At 48.4% G+C, this 22,559-nt stretch overlaps 1 protein-coding gene across 14 annotated transcripts in view; it reads left to right on the top strand.

The window, feature by feature from the left end:
* The window catches only part of IQCK (IQ motif containing K), an 87,033-nt gene that overhangs the window by 39,784 nt on the left and 24,690 nt on the right, over window positions 1–22,559 (top strand). For 9 of the 14 annotated variants that reach the window (XR_004952427.1, XR_004952425.1, XM_016156916.2 and 6 more), the window contains one exon: window positions 21,414–21,525. Coding sequence is in view for 12 of the 14 variants with exons in the window: in XM_016156916.2 (XP_016012402.2) it covers window positions 21,414–21,525 (112 nt within the window). In the remaining 2 variants the exon portion in view is untranslated. The other 5 variants (XM_036225462.1, XM_036225464.1, XM_016156913.2 and 2 more) reach the window with 4 other exon arrangements.

Below are 22,559 nucleotides of genomic sequence, written 5' to 3'. Positions count from 1 at the left end.
GGGGCCTGTGTTATGGGCACTAAATGAAACATAGTCTGTAAGACAGCTGACCGCAGCTCATCACGCCAGCAAACACTGCCGTATAAAGAGGTCCAATTGGCCTAAAATTGAACCGTGGCTAAAGCAGCGTCATCGTACAATGGCTGGAAGTGTTCCTCAAGGTACGAAAGACGCGTGGGGGGTCCGTGTGTGCCGCGTGGGAGTTTGGGCGGCTCAAAGCCAACCTCTGTGCTAAACACAGCTGGAGGGGGCCAGGGGACGGGGAGAGGTCCCGCATTGTCACTAGAAGGAAAACACGTCTGGTGGGCGGGATGACCTTGGGAGTTCCCAGGGAAGGCAGGGGACTTGACTGTGGCCGTTAAGAAAAGACGGGGCACGGGAGTATCAGCCGGGAGCAAGTGACGATCCCAGGGAGAGGAAGCAGCATGTGTCTGTTATACCATTTTTGGTTAAAATACAGTGTATATTTTCGACAGCCACACACACGCACGCACACACGCACGCACACACACATCACGCATAGGAAAATATCTGACAGGAAACAGAGCAGCTTGATACCAGTGGGTACTCTGGGGTGCCTGGGGGAGAATCAGGGAGATTCTAGCCTTTAATGTACTGAACATATTTTTTTTACAAAGAGAATGTAGCATGATTCTCATTGATTAAAAATAAATTTAAACCGTGTAATCATCTGAATGGATGCAGAAAAGGCATTTGACAAAGTCCAAAACGCTTTCCTAATAAAAACTGTCAACACACTGGGAATAGGAAGGAACTTCTTCACCTGGTAAAAGGGCAGCGAGGAAAACCGCACAGTGGCATCGTAAGGGAAGACTGGACGTGTCCCCCAAGACAGGCACGAGACAAGGACGTCCTCTCCTGCCATTTCAGTTCAACGTAAGATCGGAGGGGCTAGCCAGGGAAATGAGGCAAAAAAGACATAAAAGGCACTCATATTTGAAAGGAAGAAGCAAAATTATCTCTAGTCATATATGACGTGGTCTTTTACGTAGAAAATCCCAACTAATTCACTAAAAGAACAATTAGAATAAATAAGTTCAGCAAGTTGAAGGGCACAAGATCGATATACGGAAATCAGTTGGATTTCTATATACTTAGCAGTGAACAGTCTGAAAATGAAATCAGCAAGTTAAGAAAATTCAACCCTTAAAAGGGGTGAATTTTAGGGTCTGTGAATTCCATATAACTAACTAAATAAATATTATGGAAAAAATAATGTGAAGCAAACCATCATTTTATTCCTTTTGATCGCACGTTCTTCAACTACTGATTTTTGGCCCAGCTTTGTCAGTAACGACTAAATATCCTATGACTAGAAAAAGGGATTTTCAGGAATTCACGGAGTGTGCTCCTAACAGCCAGCACGCGTGTAAACTTCCTCCTTACACACTCCCGTGTAGTGTTCACTACACTTAGCCATGAAGTTATTTTTTTTTTTAATTAACGAAAACCTTTATTTGCACTTCTTTAAACACCAGGAGGAAAAAAACAGTGTCTCTGCCCCAATTTTTTTGTATTTGGTTTCCATAACATAAAGTTGACCATTTTAACCATTTTAAGTGTACCGTTCGGTGACATGAAGTACATTCACATTGTTATGCGACCATCACCACCGTCCCTCTCCAAAACTTTTCTCATCTTTCTAAACTGAAACTCTGTCCCCATTAAACAACAACCTCTGTGTCCTCTTCCCCCAGCCCCTGGCAACCAGCTTTCTACTTTCTGTCTCTGATTTTGACCAATATAAAGTGGAATTATGTAGTATTTGTCCTTCTGTGACAGGCTTATTTCATTTAGTATAATCTCCTCAAGGTCATCCATATTGTAACATGTGTCAGAACTTCCTTCCTTGTTAAGACTGAATTAATATTCTTGCCAGGAAGTCTTAAAATCCAGAAATTTGACATCCTCACTTATAAAGCTAGCCGGACTTCTCATAAAAATATTTTTTGATCGACCACATTAACAGAAATGTCACACGACATGAAAAGCTGTGGGTCGTGAACCATTCTTGGTAGCTGTGACTTTATGAAATTAGCATTGTAAATAGGGTCCTGATAGTTTTTTACTAGACATTGAGCACTTCCATAGAAATAGACATACTCTCTTTTCTATTTTTTTTTTTTCAAAATACCCAATTAACGGTTAAAAAACCAGATTGAGTGTTGTTGTTTTTTTTTAAGTCCACTTGGATACAGCGAATGAAATCTGGTCCCCTGAACGCTCTCCTTTCTGAAGTGTGGTTGGTGATAAGCCACCCTGCCACACCGGTGGGCTCTTCCGCTGATGCCACGCTGGACGCCATAGGTAGCAACCGACGGAGAAAACTGTTCTCTCCTGGACTTCACGTAAGGTTCTCGTGGACCATAACGATTGAAATTTCTTTAATGATGTAGGAGGCAGAGACCTGATAAATCCACTGCATATTTATTCTGTCTAAACAAGCTCCCGGGGTTGTGCGCCTTCTGCCCATTTATTTCATTTGATTCTGTCTCACTCAGCCCAGACACCAGCCAGGCCTCCCGCCTTCCCCTCCTCCCAACATCAGCATCCCTGCCAGGCATCGTGACAACTGAGAATCACAAAGGCCATCAATCATTACCGTTATTTGATGAACAATACAGTCAGTGTGAGGTCGCTCCAGCAGCCCCTCTGTGGCTTTGCCAGTTTTTTTTTTTTTTTTTTTTTAATCCGATATCCTGATCCCCATCTGCAGAGAAAAATGAGAATCTGTGTATTTATACCTTTGTCTAGAGTGAACTGACTGACCTGGGGTGAGTGAGGCGCCCTGAGGAGAAATGGCTTGTATAACGGAAGAGAACAAGATTTAGAGCTGGACTGGGGGTCCCCTGCTCCCCCCGCCCCACAGCAGAGGCGGGCCTGTGCCAACTTGGGCACTCAAATATGGCATCCCTCTGGCTACAGGGATTAGTTGATGGGAAAGGCACCCAAGCCTGGCCGGTCACATCTATGATGCTCCATTCTGGGATCTCAGAGGAGCCTTTGGGACAGAGCGGCTCGCGTGGCACTGGGGTGGCCGAGAGGCGGCCAGGCTGAGAGGCGGCGCGGGCCTGCGCCTGCGGGCATCGGTGGAGCACCCGCGTTCAGCCATGCCAGCGAACTCCCTTCACGGCGGAGCTCTGCCGCAATCCAGAGTCCTGACGATGATAATTTTCACTCACACACAAAGAAGGCTTTTGGCACAAAATAAAACTCGGGCTCTATTTGCGCATAGCAGCCATCCTAGTTTTTCCCGGGAACGACTGTGGCCTGTATTAGCTGGAGGCTGGAGAGCAGAAGTTTATCCCAACGAGCAGATTTTCCTAAAATCTATTTAATTTAAAATTTTTTTAAAGTAATACATTACTGTTGTAGAAAAAAAACAATACAAAAAGGGTTTTTTTTTTTTAATTACACGATGTAGTCATTCTTCTAGAATTTTTCCTTTTCACATAGGAATTTTTTTCCACAATAGTGATGATAAACACTGCTTCCTGCCCTCACTGATGTATTGGAAATGTCTTTCTTTGTCGGTATACGAAGATTTATCTCGCAAGTTGTAATGGCTTCGTGACAGATCTCTCATGAAGGCACCAAAACACAATTTATTTAACCGTAGTTGGTTGAACAGTTCTAGTTTTCTCTCTATGTGAAGTACATTATGAAAAAATCCTGTTCATATGTTTTTGCACCTTTTTTCAGAGTTTGATCAGTATCACTAAATTACCCTCTAGAGAGGCTGAAGCCTAGCCTCTCTTCTTACTTACATGCACCATCAATGTATACAAGTGTGCCCTGGGCGTAGGTTTTGATGCCAGAGTGGAGCGGGGAGAAGAAAGAGATCGCGAGCGCGAAGCCTGGGGAGGACGGGGTCACGTGGCCACTGCGCTGGGTGGAGCGTACGAGCAGGTACGGCCAGCGCGTCCAGGCAGGTGGGCTGTGTAGCGGACAGCTCGCAGGTGGCGGGCACCATCTGCAGTCATACACGGCAGTCCTCTGAAGCTCCCAGAAGCCCGGGCTATGGCCTGAGCGGCCTCTCAGTAGATGGTTCTTTATTTAATCCCGCGGGCCTAGGCAGCTGCGAGCCTATAGGCGCATAACCCTCCTGATAGCTGGAGGCTGGATGAGACGGTGAAGATTATATCTGTGGTACAGTCTAGAAGCACTACAGTTTTGATCCAGAGTCTGAGAGTTTTCTGCCGGAAAGTGTGCAGCACTTTTTAGATTAAGTGAAGTGTATAAACAATTAATTTTCAATAACATAATGATTATAAAGTAAATCTTGGGCTTTTTGCAGAAATAGGCAAACCCATCTTAAAATTCCTTTAGAATATCAAGGGATCATGAATAGCCACAACAATTTTGAAAAAAGGAACAAAACTGGAGGACTCACATTTCTTGATTTTAAAACTTATTACAAAGCTCCAGTAACCCAAACTGTGTGGTATTGGCGTTAAGACAGACATATAGATCAATAGAATCGAAAGCCCAGAAATAAATCTTCACAAATATGGTCGAATGATTTTTTACAAGGGTACCAAGGCTATCAACGGGGAAAGAATAGTCTTTTCAACAAATAGTACTGGGGAAACTGGACGTCCATGTGCAAAAGAATGAAGTTGGACCCTTATTTAGCATCATATACAAAAATTAACCCCAGATGGATCAAGAACCTAAATTTAAGATCTAAAAGAGTAAAACTCTTAGAAGAAAACATAGGACAAAAGCTTTATGACATTGATTTGGTGGTGATTTTTCAAATATGACACCGAAGGCATGGGTAAGAAAAGAAAAATTAGATAAATTTGATTTCGTGAAAATATAAAAGTTTTGTACATCAAAAAAGACACTATCCATTGAGTAAGAAGACAACCCGCAGAATAGAAGAATCTATTTGCAAATCATATGTCTGCAAAGGTATTAATATCCAGGATATATAGAGAACTCCTACAATAACAACAATAGCAACAATAACAACAAAACAACCCGATTAAGAAATATGCAAAGGACTTCAATAGGCATTTCTCCAAAGAAGATATATGAATGGCCAACAGGTCCATGAAGGTTCTCAACATCACTAGTTGTTAGAGAAATGCAAATCAAAACCACAGTGAGAAACCACCTCACACCTATTGGTATGGCTATTATTAAGGAAAACCAAAAAACGGAAAACGACAGGTTTTGGCGAGAATGTAGAGAAATTAGAAGCCTTGTACGCTGTTGGTGGGAATGTACAGTGGTACAGCCACTATGGAAAACGGTACAAGTTTCCTTAAAAAATTAAAAATAGAATTATCATATAACCCAGCAATCCTGCCTCTGGGTATATACACAGAATAACCGAAAGCCGGGTCTCAGATATTCGCATACCCATGTTTACAGCAGCATCGCTCACAAGAGCTAGAACAGGAAAGCAACCCCTTGACGGATGAATGGATTAGCAAAATGTGGCATATACATAAAGTGGAATATTATCCCACCTTAGAGAGGAACGAAGTCCTGACACACGCTACGACATGGACGGACCTTGAGGACATTAAGCCGAGTGAAATAGGCCAGTCACCAAAAGACAAATGCTGTAGGATTCCACTTCGTACTTAGCGTAGTCAAACTCATAAGGACAGAAAATACAGTGGTGATTGCCAGGGGCTGAGGAGAGGGGTGCCGAGGAGTAGTTATCGTTTACTGGGGACAGTCTCAGGTTTACAAGATGAGAGCGTTAACGGGGTTGGACTGTGGCGATGGCTGCGCGACATTATGGATGTTTTAAGACCTCTGAACTGTATGCTGAAACGGTTAAGATGGTGAATTTCATGTTGTGTGTATTTTACCACAAGAAAAAGAAAAAGAGATGCGTGTTCAAGTGTGTTTTGATTCAACTTCTTCCCCCCCTCCCCCCCCGAAAAGCCACCCCTTTCTGTTTAGTGATGACCTATATAGTTAGGTAGAAAATGGATGATGAAAACAGCCCAGGATAAAAACCAAGCAACCATGAAAAGGCTCTCCAAAGAATACAAAAGAAAGGTTTGTTGTACCTCCCATATTTTTCTGCAGAAAGCAGAAATTCGACCTTGAGGCTTTGCCCTTAGCGGAAGCGAAAGTGTTCTCCACTTTGGGCTGCTGGCTGGGCTCTAGGGCATGACAGTTTTTATTTTGAAAGATCGCGTGATGGTCTCATCATTCCTCCTAACTTCCTTGTTCTTGAATGTCATTGCTGGATGAAAACACCCGTTTTATTCTTTCAATGGGAAACATGTACTATGGCAACTTGTTAAAAATGTGGGCTCTGACAGCAGACAGAGCTCTTTGAATCCTGGCATGTCGCGTGAGGTTATCCATAACTTTGGGTAGATTATTTAGCGTCTGAACCAGTTTCCTGTCTATAAAATGGGGATAATAATAGTTCCTGCCTTTGAGGATCGGCTCAGATGCTTAGTCCACGGAAGGGGCTTGGCACAGTGCCAGGACGGCACTATCGCGTCATTGGTTCTATCTTTGTACAGAATCTTTTAAAAATCCAGCTAGCAGCCTCCTCGCATTCCCTCAGAGGCCCCAAGCACGTTCCTGTCGCAGGGCCTTTGCACCTGCTGTTTGTGCTTTGCCTCTGCAGCTGTCAGTCATGGCGCCTTCTCTTCCTTCATCCAGAGTTCATGGATGTCCCTCCCGATCGACCTTTCTAAAACAGCACCCTCTCATCACTCTCCGGCCTCTCACCTGGCTTCATTTTCTGCCTGACATTTATCATTAGATTGGATATGCACTCGTCTACTGCCTGTCACCCCAACTAGAACGTGAGCTCCGTGGGGGCCGACGTCGCTCGGCTTGTTCAGCCTGTGTCCCCAGCCCCTAGAACACTGTCTGGCACATCGTAGGCACTTCGTAGATATTTCAGTGAATAACGATCTCATTAAATGATACCTCTAATGACGACATTTGGAAACGAAGAAGAGCTGACCGTATTGCCGCATTTTATAACCCTTCGAGGGTCGACGCGGGCACCTGAACACGGACGTCCGTGGGGAGCCGCGTGTGCACCAGGATCCTTGAACTCAACAGCCGTGCCCGTGAATCCCAGAGATTCCCCTCGTACGTGTGGGGAATGGAGCGTGCCGTGGTACATCTTGGTCCCCCAAGCAGGCCGGAAAGGGGAGCACCCGCTGAAGGCACACCGGGTGTGTTAGGTCGTCTGCATACGGGACAGGAAAGATTTTCTTCATTTGGAATTTCTCCCGCGGTGGCTGATATCCGCCGGCAGGTGGACAGACTTTGCCAACAAAAGCCAGACATTGGATTGTGCAAAAGGAATGCCAAAAATGGGCAGTGCCTCAGATGAGCAGCCGTCCCCCGCTTGGTGCCGCACCCCCATCTCCCTGTGACCTGGAGGGGCCGGTCACACCTTTCGTGACTTGACGAGCAGTCTCTGCCCGGGCCACTCTACTAGGACCTCCGTATGGAAAGATATAGTTTCTCCATGGAATCTTCTCGGTGTTTGCTGGCTCACGAATACAGCTTCAGTCCATTTTAATCACCGCATTACCTTCCCAACCAGACAATTTGAACCCAAAGAGGTCTTTTCCTCAGGCTCTCTTGCAAGTATTTGTGAAGCCCACATGTTCGAAATTGGTCGTGAGCATTTCGTAGCACATGGAAAGTGTCTATAAACTGTTAGGGTCGAGGCCACATATACAGGTCCCACCGAACAAGTGGCATAAAATTCTTGCATGCACAGTGTCGCAGGGGTCTTTGTTTTAGGTTGCGGGTTCCAACATCAGACCACGAACATTTGAAGTGGAATGCTACCTGGGGTGGCCGCCGCCATCTCACTCAGAGGGGCTGTATGCCTTCCATCAACTCCTGGCTTCCTCTACTCCTTTCATTGGGCAAACGTGTGGACAGCCGCCTTCTTGCTAAGGACAAAGCCAGGTGCCGTGGAAACAGGAGTCATCCATCCTTTGAGGAGTCCAGAGGCCGCTACGACAAGAAGAGTGACGATGATATTCAGAGCAGTGAAATCTGTTCTTGGTCACAGCATCCAATGCTGGTGCTGCGTGCCAGGCACCACACGCAACACCTCACAAGCATGATCTCCTCTACGCCTTACGCTGACCCTGTGAAGGAGGCAGGTTTACACTACCACTGTCTCGTGTAGGTGAACCAGCCGCGGCCCAGAAGCCCTGACTGGGCCAGCGTCACGCAGGGTTAAGCGGCGGAGGCAGAGTGCCAGCCCAGGTCCGCCTGTCCTCAGAACCCCATCCCCCTCCTTAAAAAAAACCGTTCTGCATTTCTACCAGCAACGTGCGACAGCTTCAATCGCTCCATGTCCTTGTCGATACTTGGTATGTCAATCTTCTTAATTTTAGCCATTCTAGTGGGTTGTAGTGGTGTCTTATTGTGTGTGTGTGTGTATGCATGCGTGCACACACATATATGTATGTGTGTGTTTTAATCAGCTTTATTAAGATACATACAGTAAAATTTACCCTTTTTATTGAACAGTCTCTCAATTTTGACAGTGTTTACAGTCAAACCACCTCCATCATCAAGATATAGAACATCTGTATCTCTCCCAAAATTTCCCTCGTGCCACCCCTCTGCAGTCAGCCCCTGGCACTCCCGGATCTGTTTTGGCCTTTGGGGTTCTGCCTCTTCCAGACTGTCACAAATGGAATAATAAAACATACAGCCTGTGAGTGCGGCTCCCTTCCCTTGACCCGAGGCAGTGAAGCTCTCCCGCGTGCCCGCATGTGTCAGTACGCCGTTCCTTTGTGTTGGGCAGTGGTCCACTGTAGCACTCCCGTAAGAGGGAGCTGTTAACCCCAGTGACGAGCAAACACATGCGCATTTAACATAAGACTTAGTTACACCTGTGGATCGCAGCGGCCTCCAGCCTCACGGTGTGTCAAGGTCATCCGTGAAAGGTTTTCTTTTTAAATTCTAACACCCAGAGCCTCATCCCCTGAGATTCTCGTTGAGCTGGCCGTGTGAGCACGGGAGATGGGCTTTTTTTGCAAGCCCTCATGACTCTAACATGCAGCCAGTGTTTAGACCCACCGATGAGTCGGAATCGACTTTGCCGCCTGCCAGTCGGATGATCCAGGACAACTCACTAAACGCGGAATCTGGTTTTTTTTTTTTTCTCTTTAAGTTGAGAATAATAATAGCTGCCCAGTCGAGCTCACCAGGTTATCGTAAGGATCAAAACGTAGTGACAGCATGAGAAAGTGTCCCATGCATGAGCTGTAGGTGCAGAAATGAACAGCATCACTACGGCTATGAACATGTATCGGTGTCTTTCCTATTTGAAAAGTACCAGAGGTTCTGTTTCCTAGAGAGAGGTTTTAAAGACCCAGTGGACAGAGCAGTCTCTCGGTGTCAATTTTACATGTGCTGTTAGAAGATTGTTTGATACATGAGAGTAGCTGGAATGCCAACAGGCGGATGCAGACAAGGAGTGGGGTGAACGCTCTCCCTTCCGAGACCAAGGACAGGTCGGCAGACCCGGGCACCGCTGTGGGCCGTGACCTTCAGCAGGACGGGGTCGGTGGGCTTGCAGAACGTCAACGCCGGTGTAGCTAGAAGGTCAAGGTGAGCAGAAGCCAGGCACCAGGACGCAGCTGGAGGGCACAGCTCCCGAGCCGTCCTGCGGCAGCGTGAGGGAGGGGAGGGCCCCTGGTGACGGGCAGGTGTCACAGGAAGCGAGACGTCATTCTACAAGCTCGTCCGACCACCTCTGAAAATACGGCAAGGAGCGACATACCGGTTTGGGTATGGGGGGAAAAAGGCCATCTTTGTATGAAGAAGTCTTTTATTGATATTTTTGTCGTGAAAGAGCAGGCACTCATGAACAAAAATCAAAACGTGGAAATAATGTCTTAGTTCGGGCGGCTGTGACAGAATACCACAGACCGAGCGGCTTAAACGTTTATTTCTCACAGTTCCGGAGGCTGGGAGGTCCCAGGTCAAGGTGATGGCAGATCTGGTGTCTAGCAAGTTCCCTTCCTAGCTTGCAAGTAGCTGTTGTCTCTCCGTGTCCACTCATGGCCGAAGGAGAAAGAACAGGCTCTCCGCTTTCCTCTTACAAGGGCACTAATCCCCTCGTGACAACCCCATCCTTGTGACCTCATCTAACCCTGATCACCTCCCAGAGGCCCGCCCCCCGATACCATCACACGGGGGTCAGGGGTGCAGGGAGCCAAGACCTTCCGTTCACAACGAGCAGTTTAAGGTAAAAGGTGAAACGCCCGCCCTCCTGTTCCGCCCTAAACCCGTTTCCCAGGTGGACCTGTCGCTGACGGCCGGTGCGCATCTTTCCCACAGTTCTCTTGCGTACATTTGACACTCGTGAGCATTTACGGGTATTCGATCGCGTTTCCTCCCGGTGCGGAATGCCTCTCCATCGCTGGGCTCATGCGTGGCGGCCTACATCCGCCTCTCGTTCCGCACCTAGCCATCGGCACACGCAGGTCCGATGTGCGTGTTTGCATCCGAAGGGAGGCGCGCCCATGTAGTTTCTCCCAGCGCAGAGAGAACCCCGAGACAGCAGGGCTGAAGAAAACTTCAGGAGCTGGCGTCCATTTTTTCCTTCCTCAGCAAGTCCCGGGACGAGTGATTTAAGGACCGGCTCCCCTCTTCCTTCTGCTTTCTCGTGAGTCTCGGCCTTCCCGGCTGGGTGGCGAGCGGCGCAGCTTTCCTGACTTCCTCTTCCTCCTTTCCAGAGAGGGGCGTCTCCTGGCGCAGCTGTTCCAGGCGGGGGGGTCGGGGTGCATTTCCTCCCTTTGTGTGTGGCATCAGCCATCTCTCTGACTTTCCTCTGGGGACAGCCGCCCAACCAGGTGAGCCAGCGTCATTTGAAACAGCACTTCCGTTCTCAGACAGGGGTCGGTTGTAGTTTCTGGATGACTTCTGCTCTGGTGAAGAGGGACAGTGTCTGGCAGACCGTGGTGTGAGTCACATTTTCCTTGTGAAGAACGTACTGCCTAGAACTGTCGAGGGCAATTATTTTTCTTAATACTTCGTAATTTGTTAGGCTAATTTGAAGGCGGTATAGCATGAGGGTAAGCAAGCAGCTCTACCATTAGATCTATTCATTCACTGATATTAATCCACCGGTATTGAGTACCTACTATGTGGCAGGCAGGCATTGTCCTAGATGCTGGGCATTCCACAGGGAAGAAGACCAAGTCCCCGCCCTCTGTGAGCTTGTGTCCTTCATAGACTATGAACAGATATAAATAGACACATAATCTAATGTTGAGTAGTGGGCTGTCGAGATGCTGGGCGTAACAAGCCACCCCAAACCTCAGTGGCTTACGGTGTGTATTTCTGTTACATGTCTGCAGATCAATCAGATTTCGCTGCCCTGGGCTGGGTTTGGCTACACTGGCTCTCGGCGGTTGCGTTCGGTTGAGTTTCGTCCTAGGGTCTGGCTTTCTAAGATCGGTAGGCTACAGCAGAGGTCAGAAACTCCCCAACGGGGCGAGCAGAAACACGCGCTGCATCTCGAGGCACAGACGGGACCCCGGCACCTGCCGCTTCCCCACCCGTCCCACCGGCCAACGCGCATCGCTGACCGGGCCCCGCAGCAGTGGGGCCGAACGTTGTCCACTACAGAGAAATGCTTGGAACAAAAGGAGGCGAACCACAGGGCGAGAGAACACAGCAGCCGCTGGTTTAGGTGGCGGGTCGGCTCGAGGGAGGCCTCTCCGGGAAGGCGTGACGTGAGCAGAGCGCCGCACGGGGCTCATCCTAAGTGGAAGGAGAGGCGCGCGCAGAGGCCCGCGGGGCAGGAGGAAGCTGGGGTAGCAGGGCCACTGTGAGGGTCAGTGTGGTCGATCAGAGTGAGCTGGCGATAAGGGAAGGGAGACGAGAAGACGGGCGGGGACCAGATCCCGCGGAGTCAGCGGCGAGCTGTCATCGAGATGGTGGAACTTCGGGTTCTGTTCTGACTGATGAGAAGCAACGATAGGGCTTTAAGCAGAGGAGCGACGTGATCCGATTTATTTTCACGAGGAAGCCGTGGCGGTCGGCACCCACAATGACTCCCCTGTGATCCCCGCCCCTGGGGACTCCCATCCCTGGGTGTCCCTTCCCGCCTGTGTCTCAGGATCGATACGTGACACCAGCAGAACGTGGCGGCAGTAATGACATGCCACTCTCAAGTCTAGATTGTGAAAAACACTGCGGCCTTGCAATCTTCCTCTCCATGCCTTGGATCATTCGCTCTGGGGGAAGCCAACCCTGCAGAGATGCCCAGCCAGGAGCCCTGTGAGTGAGCCATCCTGGACGCGGCTCCCCCACCCAGTCGAACCTTCAGGTTTGGCTTTCTGCAGGTGCAGCTCACATCCTAATTGTGACCTCCTGAGGGACCCCGAGCCAGAACCACCCAGCTTAGCCGCACTTGGATTCCTGATGTTCATTCAGAAACTGTGCAAAATAGTAAGTGTTTGTTGTTGTTTTAAGCCTCTAACTTGTGGAGGTCATTTATTATGCAGCAATGAAAACTAACACAGTAACTCAGGCCGCTGTAGAGAGCGCAGATCGGAGGAGGTTTCAAGCAGAAGCAGGAAAAAAATAACTTTTGCAACATCTCCATCCTTGCTACCCAAAGTGTGGTCCGGGGACCAGTGGTATTGTCATCACATGGCAGCTGGTGGCAAATGCAGAATCTAGGCCCTACCCCAGACCTCCAGAATCAGGACCTTACAAGATCCCCAGGTGATTCTTTGCACGTGTAGGTTAGAGATGTCCAAGCCGTAGGTGGCAGCTAGGACAGGTGCAGCTCCATGATGCGGGTTTGAACCCCGGGTCGCCAACCCTGTGAACTTCCGTAAATTAATTTTTCCAAGCCTTAGTTTCTGTTCCTGTGAAATGGGGATACTAATGTCACCCCGAGCTGCCTTCACAGGGTTATATGTGAGGGTATAAATGCCTGGCACATGGTTAGGGCCTAACTCTTAGCCCTTTACTGACCCGATCTGATCTGTACATTTTCTTCCCTGTGAATATATTCCTGACCATTTCCTGGCAGTTTTCCTTAATTTTTTTTTTTCTTATTCCTTGTCAAAGAAAATCCCATCAAAGAAAATCCTGTTTTTCAAAATGTCCTTGAGCTCCCCAGAAAGACTTTTGTCTGTGCCCAGCGTGAGTCCAGCCATACCCCAGAATGAAGGCGCCTGGTTTCCATCATTGGTTTCCAGGCCCAGTTCTCAGGGTAATTTTCAGGGCCACCCGGCAGGCCAAAATAGGCCACAGCACTATAAATAGTGAGTTTGGGCTGCTTGGGACCCAGCTTCCCAGGCCAGGCCTGTCCCTTCCCCCTGCCTGGCCCCGTAGTTGTTTAAATGTTCTCCGAGTTATATCTGCAAGTGGATTTTCTTTAATATGCCCAGAAAATGCTTTGCCAACTTCCAGACTGTTTACTAACCTCCCCACCCCCCCCCACCACCACCCTTTTATTTTCTCAGTCACAACGTGTCCCAAATATGTGACGAAAGCTAATAAATCAAACTCCTAAGGTTATTGTGAGGAATAAATGAGAGAATTGCAAATTAGCAGGACCGGCGACATAATCTGTTAGGGCCCAGGGAAAATTAAAATGCAAGGCCGCTTGTTCAGAGTTATAAAGAATTTCTAGGTGGCCGCAGCAGAGTGTGATACCGAGGGAGGCCCTCACTGACAGCCTGTCCGGCAGCTGCGACCAGCCAAGTTCCCGACTTCCCTGGAGCCTCTTCCCTTAAAGGACCAACCAGTTTCCCTTCAGGACGACATTTATGGGTAAATTGCACAACTGCAATTCAGTCCTTTCTGCTGCTCAGTCTTAGTGACTTAAAACCATAGGAATGGATCTATTTTTCATGATTCTGCGGTTTAGCCGGGTGGCTCCTCCTTGACTCACTCACATAGCTGTGTTTGGCCAGGGCCCGGCTGGGCTGCAAGGTTTCAACTTGCCTCCCATGTGGGGCCCGGGCGCTGGCTCCTTCGGTTCTCCTCTCCGTGGCTGTCGTTTGTGGAAGGAACATTCCCGGGGGGGCGACAGTGGATGCCGCGAGCCTTCTCGAGGCACAGACTCTGGAATTTGCAGGGTAGCCTTTCATTTAACTTCTGTTGGGCAAAGCGAGTCACGAGCCTTGCCTGGATTCAAGGTGGGGGGCACAGCCTCCCCCACTTAATGAGAGGAGTGGCAGAGTTTCAGAAGGGGCAGGGATCCAGGGAGCCATGATCATTTGGGGGCACAGCATAAGAGTTCTCAAACAGAATTATCTGGAAAGCCTGTTAACACACAGATTGCTGGGCCCCACCCCGAGTAGCTGAGTCAGTAGGATGGGGCTAGGGCCTGAGAACTTGCATTTCAAACTAGCTGATGCTGCTAGTTTGGGGACGGTTCTTTAAGAGCCACCAGTGGAGGGGCTGAGTGTCCACACTTTCGAGCATGGGCTCACAACCTTGACTGCACGTTAGACACATCTGGGCAGCTAAAACTACACCAGCGTCAGCTCTGGGTACTAATGGTCGAGAAGAGATCAAAGCATTGTGCAATAACGTGGTCTTCGGCATAGCAAACTCTGCTGTAATTTAACCCTATAAATCATCGGGAAGTTCACTGAATACCTTAAATGCTTTTGCAACTTAATCATTCCCTGAGTATTTGGGTAAGCAAGTACCAGGAAAAGCTGGATGAACTTTATCTCACTTGTCATCAGCTGAGCTGTTGGGGGGAAATTCCATTTTTTCCAAGGACATACTGCGATGTGCTTTATTATTAAAGGAACTTTAGTTAAAAAAAAAAAAAATAGGTGTGGCTTCCTGGGAGAAGGCCTTTCGAGAGCTGCTGAAAAGACTCCCCACCAGGGAACAGCTGCTCTGTGAGTCACACGTACACTGCCTCCCGACCACACACTTACAGCCAGAGCCTTCTCAACCTTAGTTTTAGAGATTTGCAATCATCAACTAGCATTGCATGAGCAAGAACTAGGGCAGAGACACACAGATGTTAGGGCAGGAATCTTGTAACATTAGGTTTCTTCCTCACAGTTTCTTCCCTTAGGAATTCCTAAACTTTTCAGATCATTGAATCACCTGGGTCTCTCGCTAAACACTGACACCTTGCTTCCGCCTCATGTGGACCAAATCCGAATCCACGGGGTAAGAACCTGGGATTCTGTGTATAACAGGTGCCCCAAGTGATTTTGGTAACATCAAGTAAATTGGGTTAAAATAGTGAGATTTACATAATACACACAGAGAGATGGAAGAGACAGAAAGGGAAGCTGGGTGCTACAGTTCTCATGCCCATTCAAGGATCAGAGCAGGAGTCGGCAAACTGTAGCCTATTGACCAACTGTGGCCCGCTGCCTGTTTTTATAAATAAAGTTTTATTGGAACACAGGCTTGCCTCTTTTCAGACATTGTCCATGGCTGTTTCTGTGCTGTAATGGCAGAATTGGGTCCATTGGAAAGACTGTATGGCCCATAAAGCCAAAAATATTTGCTATCTGACCTTTTACGGTAAGTTTGCCGGCCCCTGGATAAAAGACAAGACCTCAGACCTGGGCAAACTTGGAATTAGAACTAAAGTGATTATGAGCTCAAAAGTAATCTGCCTCTGTGCCGGAGGTACAGGAAACACAAAAATGGAAGTAAAGAGGTGGAAACAGATAGACAGCACAAATACCGACCCCGTGCGGAGCGCCCTTGGAAAGTGCCCTCGCGTTGTTAATATCAGATGAGACAGGCTTTGAGACCCAAAAGAAAAAACCGATGAGATAAAGAGGTTAAGTAACTTAGTGATAAAGGAGTAGCTGTTATTTTCCTATTGGATTAGAATTTTCTAATCCTTTTCACAACCCACTAAATTGAATTTAGTCCTCACTACTGGGCTGCAACCCAGCGCTTTAAAAACGGTGCACTAGCCCTCGCTTCCAAGCCTCACGGCGGTGCCAGCAGGCCCGCCGGCGTCCCACAGAAGAACACCTGTCACACCTCTACAGTAGTGGAAATACGCGATATCCGCAGATTTTTACAATCAGTTCCTCAAGCCAGTAAGGAACACTTGTGACCACCAGGATGAGAAACTGACTTTTCCTTTTGCCGAAGATCTGAGAAGAAATCACAAAGCTTAACTCACAGAGAGAAAGTCGAATTCCTGAGATAGTTGGGAACTGTGACTGTTTCTTTAGGTAACTGAAAGGGATTTCGCAAACATACATTTCCTTTATGTCGGAATTTGCTTTTCTCGAGTATAAAATCCTTCAGCACAATCATGGGCATGTCAAGCCACGGCAGAGACGTCGTTAGAACCTTCTATGAGGAGCCTCGTACGGGGTCGGAGGGTCACTCGTGAATGTCACTGAAGGGCTGTCCATTGTGTCACTTCTCCAGCAACTGTGATATATTAAGTGTCTTCCTCCAAAGCAATTAGAAAACCTCCAGGGATTCATCCAGGGAGGGTAGCTGTTGCTATGTTTTGGTCTGTTTTGCCAAGAAGCAAGGAAAACAACTGAGCTAAGAGGAATTGAGAAGTACAGATCTGTGAAGGGTAATTTCAAAATCCCAGGCAAGAGCCTCTCTCTCCTCCCCTGCCAGCCAGCACTGCCCTTTACCAGCTGACCAAAGCCTAAAGTTATACAATTACAAAATCATTTATGTATTCAATAAATTGTAAACCCTTGGGAGGAGGCCTCCCTGCTGATTTTATGACCCCTCAGCTACTTGGCTCCATGCCCTAACAGTGATTGCAGAATGCAGCCTCAGAGCTGGATCCAGATTATTCTCGTTACTTTATTAACTGATTTAAGAAATTGCTCACAGTGAGAGCTTACCGTATGCCAGACAATATCTCACCTTGTTTTCACTCCAACTCCATGAAGGAAATATTTGTATTATCTCCTTTTCACGGACCAGGCTATCAAGGCCCAGAGAGGGTGAGTAACTTGCCGAGGGTTTCTCAGCTTGCAGTTTGCAGAGCTGCGATCCAGCCTGAGGCTTTCCGATCCAGCGGGGCCTCCCCTCCCCAGCATGCTACCCTGTATTGGCTTTCGTGGGAGTGTTATATAATTACGAGAATTTGATTGGCTCGTGAGTATTTTTCAAAAATAGTCACATTCACATAATAAATTTTCTCCCCGATCTTACTCCAAGATCAAGTATGCAATAATGTGTATAGTACTCAGTGATCCTATCTTGGAAGAGCCTGATGGACCCGACGTGGTAATTTAAAGGAGTGAACGTAGAAAGGGCCTCATAAGGGAGTCTCTGTTTTGCAATGAAATTGTTTATGCGTTAAACATTACACTGCGCTCTATGGTATTTGCTGATTGGGACAACCACCGCCATTTAAATTGATTCCCTGATCATGACAATAATGACCGGGATTAGCCCAGTTCAATGGGTGACACTTTCCTCAGGGCTCACAAAAGCCCTCTCTAGCAATCCAGTCTTGCCTGGTAATGCATAGTCAACTGACAAGGCTAAATAACAGTGCTCAGTTCGAAATGAAGGAAATCAAGGAAAAGATGCAAGGTCTCTAGCTCCCAAACAATCCAATTCCAAAAAATATGGAGTAACAAGTGAAAGCACCCCGTCCAATTTCACCTTCTCTCCGGAGGAACCCACAGTCTTTGTGCACCCTTCCAAGCTTTCAGAATAAACCAATCATAAAGAAACAAGCCGACAATGATAAAACATAGCTCGCTGATGGTAATTAGTGTTAACCTTCCATTAGTGATTCAAAAGATCCTTCCGGTTTCTTCTCATTAAGGATGTTGGCTGTCACTACACAGAAATGTGGGGGTTTCTGTGTGCTGGGGTCCTGATGAACAGCGGCCTGTGGGAAAGCTGTGGATAAGCCCTTTTGGCCCCGCGGGAGGGTTCGGGCCACAGCGGGTAACCCTGCCACCCCGGGCAGAGATGTTGAAGGCACCAAATCTCATGACTGTGAAACCTTAGGAAATACTGTAAAAACATTGATTTGGAATTAGGAAGGTTTGGGGTATTACCTAATGTTTTATGGCATTCACACAGGGCTGTTTTTACTCTCTGAAATTTGTACAACTATATTTGTATATATAATTTTTAAATAGATATTTATAGATAAGTTGTGTATATGTGTGTATATGTATTTTTTCTTTTTCTTTTCCTTTTTTTTTTAACTTAAAGCAAGAGCAGCTTCCATTGGTAAGTTCAGCTGGAAACAGTTTTCTTTATTTTGGAAGAAATAAATTACTAGAGTAGTTTTCTTAAGTAGAGTATGTCGTGCCCTGGGAGAGGGAGTAAGTAATAGGAAGGACTTTATTTTTCTGGAGTTTGGCAAAGCCATCTCCCCAAACTCCTCTTGGTGAGTAGAGCTTGGGGGCGCATGAAGAACCTATAAACTTCCTGGAAGGAAAGGGTTTGAGGAAATCCCAACCCCAACATTTCTTCCCGAGGTCACTACTTGTAAAAACCATGGGACTTGTAGAAGACCGCGGGACTCTTCTAAGGCAGGAAGGTAAAATGTTGAAGGATGTTTCTCCGAAAAAAGATTTATCAGTGGCCATCAAGCACGTGAAAAGATGCCCAGCAGCATGGCCACTAGGGAAACGCAAATCAAAACCACAGTGAGATGCCACTTTATACCCATTAGGATGGCTATAATAATAATTTTAAAAATGGAAAATAACTAATATTGGCAAGGATGTGGAGAAATTAGAATGCTCATACACCGCCGGCGGGACTATAAAACGAGGCAGCCACGTGCAAAGCAATCGGTGGTTTCTCAGTAAGATAATGGTAAAATTGCCATACGACCTAGCAATTCCACGCCTCGGTATATACTCAGAAAACTTGAAAATAGTTGTTCGAACAAAACAAATGGTTAAACGGAATGGAATATATTATTCAGGAAGGAAGCACTGATACATGCCACGGTGTGGATAAACCTTGAAAGTATTATCTGCTAAGGGAAAGCTCCAGACACAAAAGGCCACGTGGGTATAATAAGGTTCCATTGATATGAAATGTCCAGAACAGACAAATCCTCAGAGGCTATGAACCCGAAGACTTCACGAAGAGATTGTGGAGACTTGGGGTGCCAGGGACGGGGAGAGGCGAGCATGAGGAGTGACTGCTTGACGTGGATGGGGTTTCCTTTTGGGGCGGGGAAGATCTTCTGGAACTAGTCAGTGGCGATGGCCGCACCACATGGCGAATGTGCCAATGGCCCTGAATTGTACACTTTGAAATAGTGAAGATGCTAAATTTTATGTGTATGTTATCACAGTGTTTTAAAACTCGGGGTTACTGGTGACCGATGAAAGTCTAGTGGGGAAAAAAGGGCGACAAGTCTCCCCAAAGTCAAACTGCTGAGAGCAAAGGAAGCGGCGGACCCTGTCGAGGGGTGAAGCGGGGGGAATGGCGGTCGCCGTTGCAACGCAGCTCAGTCTGGCTTTTTCTGGAGATTGTGTTTGTGTTCCCGGGGGGGTGGGTGTGGGGGTGACTTTAAAGTGGGAACTCAAAGAATTGCAGTGATCCCAGGAGGAAGCCCGGATCCCAGTGACTGGAGTGGGAAGTTACGGGGCCCAGCGGTGTTCTGGAAGGGCAGGACGTTGGGCCCTGTGACATCGGCACGTTCAGCAGAGCTGGGGGGCAGCCGGCCCCTGCGGACAAGCCCGTGCGCCCCCGTTCGCCCTCCCCCAGGGCCGCCCTCGCTCGTTGGCTGTCAACGCTGGCCCCCGCGGGGGCGCGAGGTTCCCATGTCTGCTTCCGTTCATCCCGACCCCTCCCAGCAGCTGGAACACCCGTCCCTGACCTGCCGGCTCAGCACGTCTGAGTCGTGGCTTCAGGAGGAGAGGAGGCCACCTCTCTGGGCACTGCGGATCCCTGGATCGATGGGAGAGGGCCACTGCCTAGAAAGGACACGCTGGTCTGCACATGGCAGCGTGTGACCCCCCCAGTCCCACACGCTAATTCCAGTGCAGGCGGCTCTTCCCCCAGGATAGAAGGCTACTTACTGTCTCGTGTTAAAGGAACAGCCCGCTAAACAGGGAGCCTTTCAAAGTGCCCGCGTTGATAGTTAATCTAAGGATCTGGGTCAGGAAACCGTTCTCATGGGGACACCTTCTCAGGACGTCTTGAGCATTCTTTGGCACTTTCACTTATCTTTCGAGATAAAGGCGGCACACGTCCGCATACATGAATCGCTCGCTTTCGGCGCCGGAATCCACCTCGTGAGGAGCTCGACCTCCGGCCAGTGGAGAAGGAGAACGATGAAACGGGAAGGGGAAGGGTGTGCGTGGCCGAGGATCTTCTCTGCTCTCTCGCCTTGGCGCTCCGGGTCACCCAGCACCGCTCACCCTCTGCACCTTGGCGCAGGCCGGTGGCCGTCACGCCGCACCCCCCTTCTCCCCGTGGCTAACTCTGGTCCAGCCGGCGGTCATGCCCCCCCCCCAAAAAAAAAGTGTCTCCCGACCACTCCAGGCTGAGTTTAGTGCCCGCCCCATGTTTCCTCGTGCCCACGGCATCCGTAGCCTTCCCTCACCGCCCTGATCAGACCCCCGTGTGCCCCGTCTGCCTCCGGTTGAATTCCAGCTGCACCATTTCCTAGCTCCGTGACTCGGCAAGCCGCCTAACCTCAGTTTTCTCATCTGTGGAATGGGGATCATCGTTCCTGCCTTACTGTGTTGTTCTGATGATTAAAATCTCTAAAGCACTTAAACAGAGCCTGGGACGTAAGTGCTCAATAAATATGAGCTATGGTAAGAAAAATAATAATTATTATTACAGTACCATTAATTGTCTCTTTTTTTCCAATGCCTAGCACAGAACCCCACGTGCGGTAGACATGCAGACAGTGGGTGTTAAACAGAAATGTGGGTGATGTGTGAACTGTCGTTAATCTAGAACTCCCTGTCCAGTATGTAGCCACCAGCTATACATGGCTGTTGAGCACTTAAAGTGTGTCCGGTCCAAATCGAGACGCACTCTAAGTATAAAGTACATACCAGATATTGAAGACTTAGTGTGGAAAACAGAAAGTAAAACTGTCTCACAAATAAGGTTTTTACACTGATTACATGTCGAAATGATATCTTGGCTCTTTCAGGTTAAATAAAATATATTCTTAGAAATAATTTCACCAGCTCGTTTTTACTTGTTAAAATGAGGTTGCAAGGAAATTTTAAATTATGCATGTGGCTGCATTATATTTCTATTGGACAGCACTGCTCTAGAATGTTCTCAGCCCACCATTAGAATTGCAGCCTCATTGATGCTCAAATGTCACGTGAGCTTTCGGAGTAGAGAGAATTCATTTAGAATCGAGAGTACATCCAGTTGTAAGGGGATTCCCATGCAGGCTTAACGAGTGAGTGCCCAGGAGTACGTGGACAGGGAACTCAAGCTTTGTGGGCATTTTCCAGGTCCGCTGTGATCCCGAGGTTCAAGAATTACGTCGGTGGCAGAAGAAACTGCGCGAGGACAAGCACATTCGCGAGCGAGTCAAAGTTTTCTGGGCCAGACAAGAGCAGAAAGGTCAGTGGTTTGATCTCATTCCTAGCGCCTCACCTCCCGAGCTTCCGACCTGATGTTTCTGGGGGTGGCAGGCTCCAGTCCTCCACGTTCATGCGGCGTTCCCCCGGTTCTAATGGTCAGCCAGATGGGAGACCGGAAGGAAGCTCCGGATCCCCAGTTCTGTGCCCCTCGAGATGTCGAGTCCCCTAGGCATGCATGTCCCAGGCAACAAGGGAAGTCCTGCCAATGCACGACCGTGCCTCGTTACTGGTTTACTCAGCCATCATGGGTTTGTCTGGCCGTTGTTTGTCTTCCTCACTAGTCTGTGTGCTCCACGAAGACAGAGACCTCGTCCTGGTTCAGTGCCTGGCACCAAGCGAGCCCCCAATAAATAGCGGTTGAATGAATAAGTGAGCGAATGAACGGATGAAAGAATGGCTAGGTGCTGAGGCGTCGGCGAGCCGGCCTGTGGACGGGGCCTGGTGCGGGGTTGGCGCTTATCAGGCGGGCGGCTCTAGTGTCCCTCGCTCAGAAGCAGCTCGAGCTGTGACGGTCTGGCCGGCTCAGCACAAGCCTCTCTTCCCCGCACAGCCGCCGTTTCCGTTCCTTAAAATTGGAAGACAGTCCAGGCCGTCATCAGTTTAAAGGTCCGGGAAATGCGACGCGCCGGTGTATTTCTGTTACTTATTCTTTTGAGTCGATCTGCTGCTGTCCGTCGACTGACTGTATGGCTCGCCGTGTGGCGGGAGGGGCGGGCAGGGTTTAACGTGCATGATCGGGGGGCAGTGGGGGGGGGCAGGAGAGGGGCTCAAGAGCATTCCCGTCTCCACCGCCTGCCGCTCGCGTCCCTTGCCCACCTTCTAGAGCTCCAGTAGGAGCAAGCAAGACGGGGACTTCAGTCTTTGCCCCAGTGCGAGCCCGTGGATAAATTCCTGTTTACGATGAGACCGTGAAATGGCCCAGGGGTAAAAAAGCCAGTTCTAAACACTGTCCCCAGATCTGTGGCCGTTGAAGAAGGAAGGCAGTGCAGCACCGTGAGTGACAGACCGGGTTTG

This window comes from Rousettus aegyptiacus, unplaced genomic scaffold (genome assembly GCF_014176215.1).
Source record: "Rousettus aegyptiacus isolate mRouAeg1 unplaced genomic scaffold, mRouAeg1.p scaffold_m13_p_8, whole genome shotgun sequence".
In the NCBI taxonomy this organism is placed as follows: Eukaryota; Metazoa; Chordata; class Mammalia; order Chiroptera; family Pteropodidae; genus Rousettus; species Rousettus aegyptiacus.
This window is presented reverse-complemented; position numbering and strand designations above follow the sequence as displayed.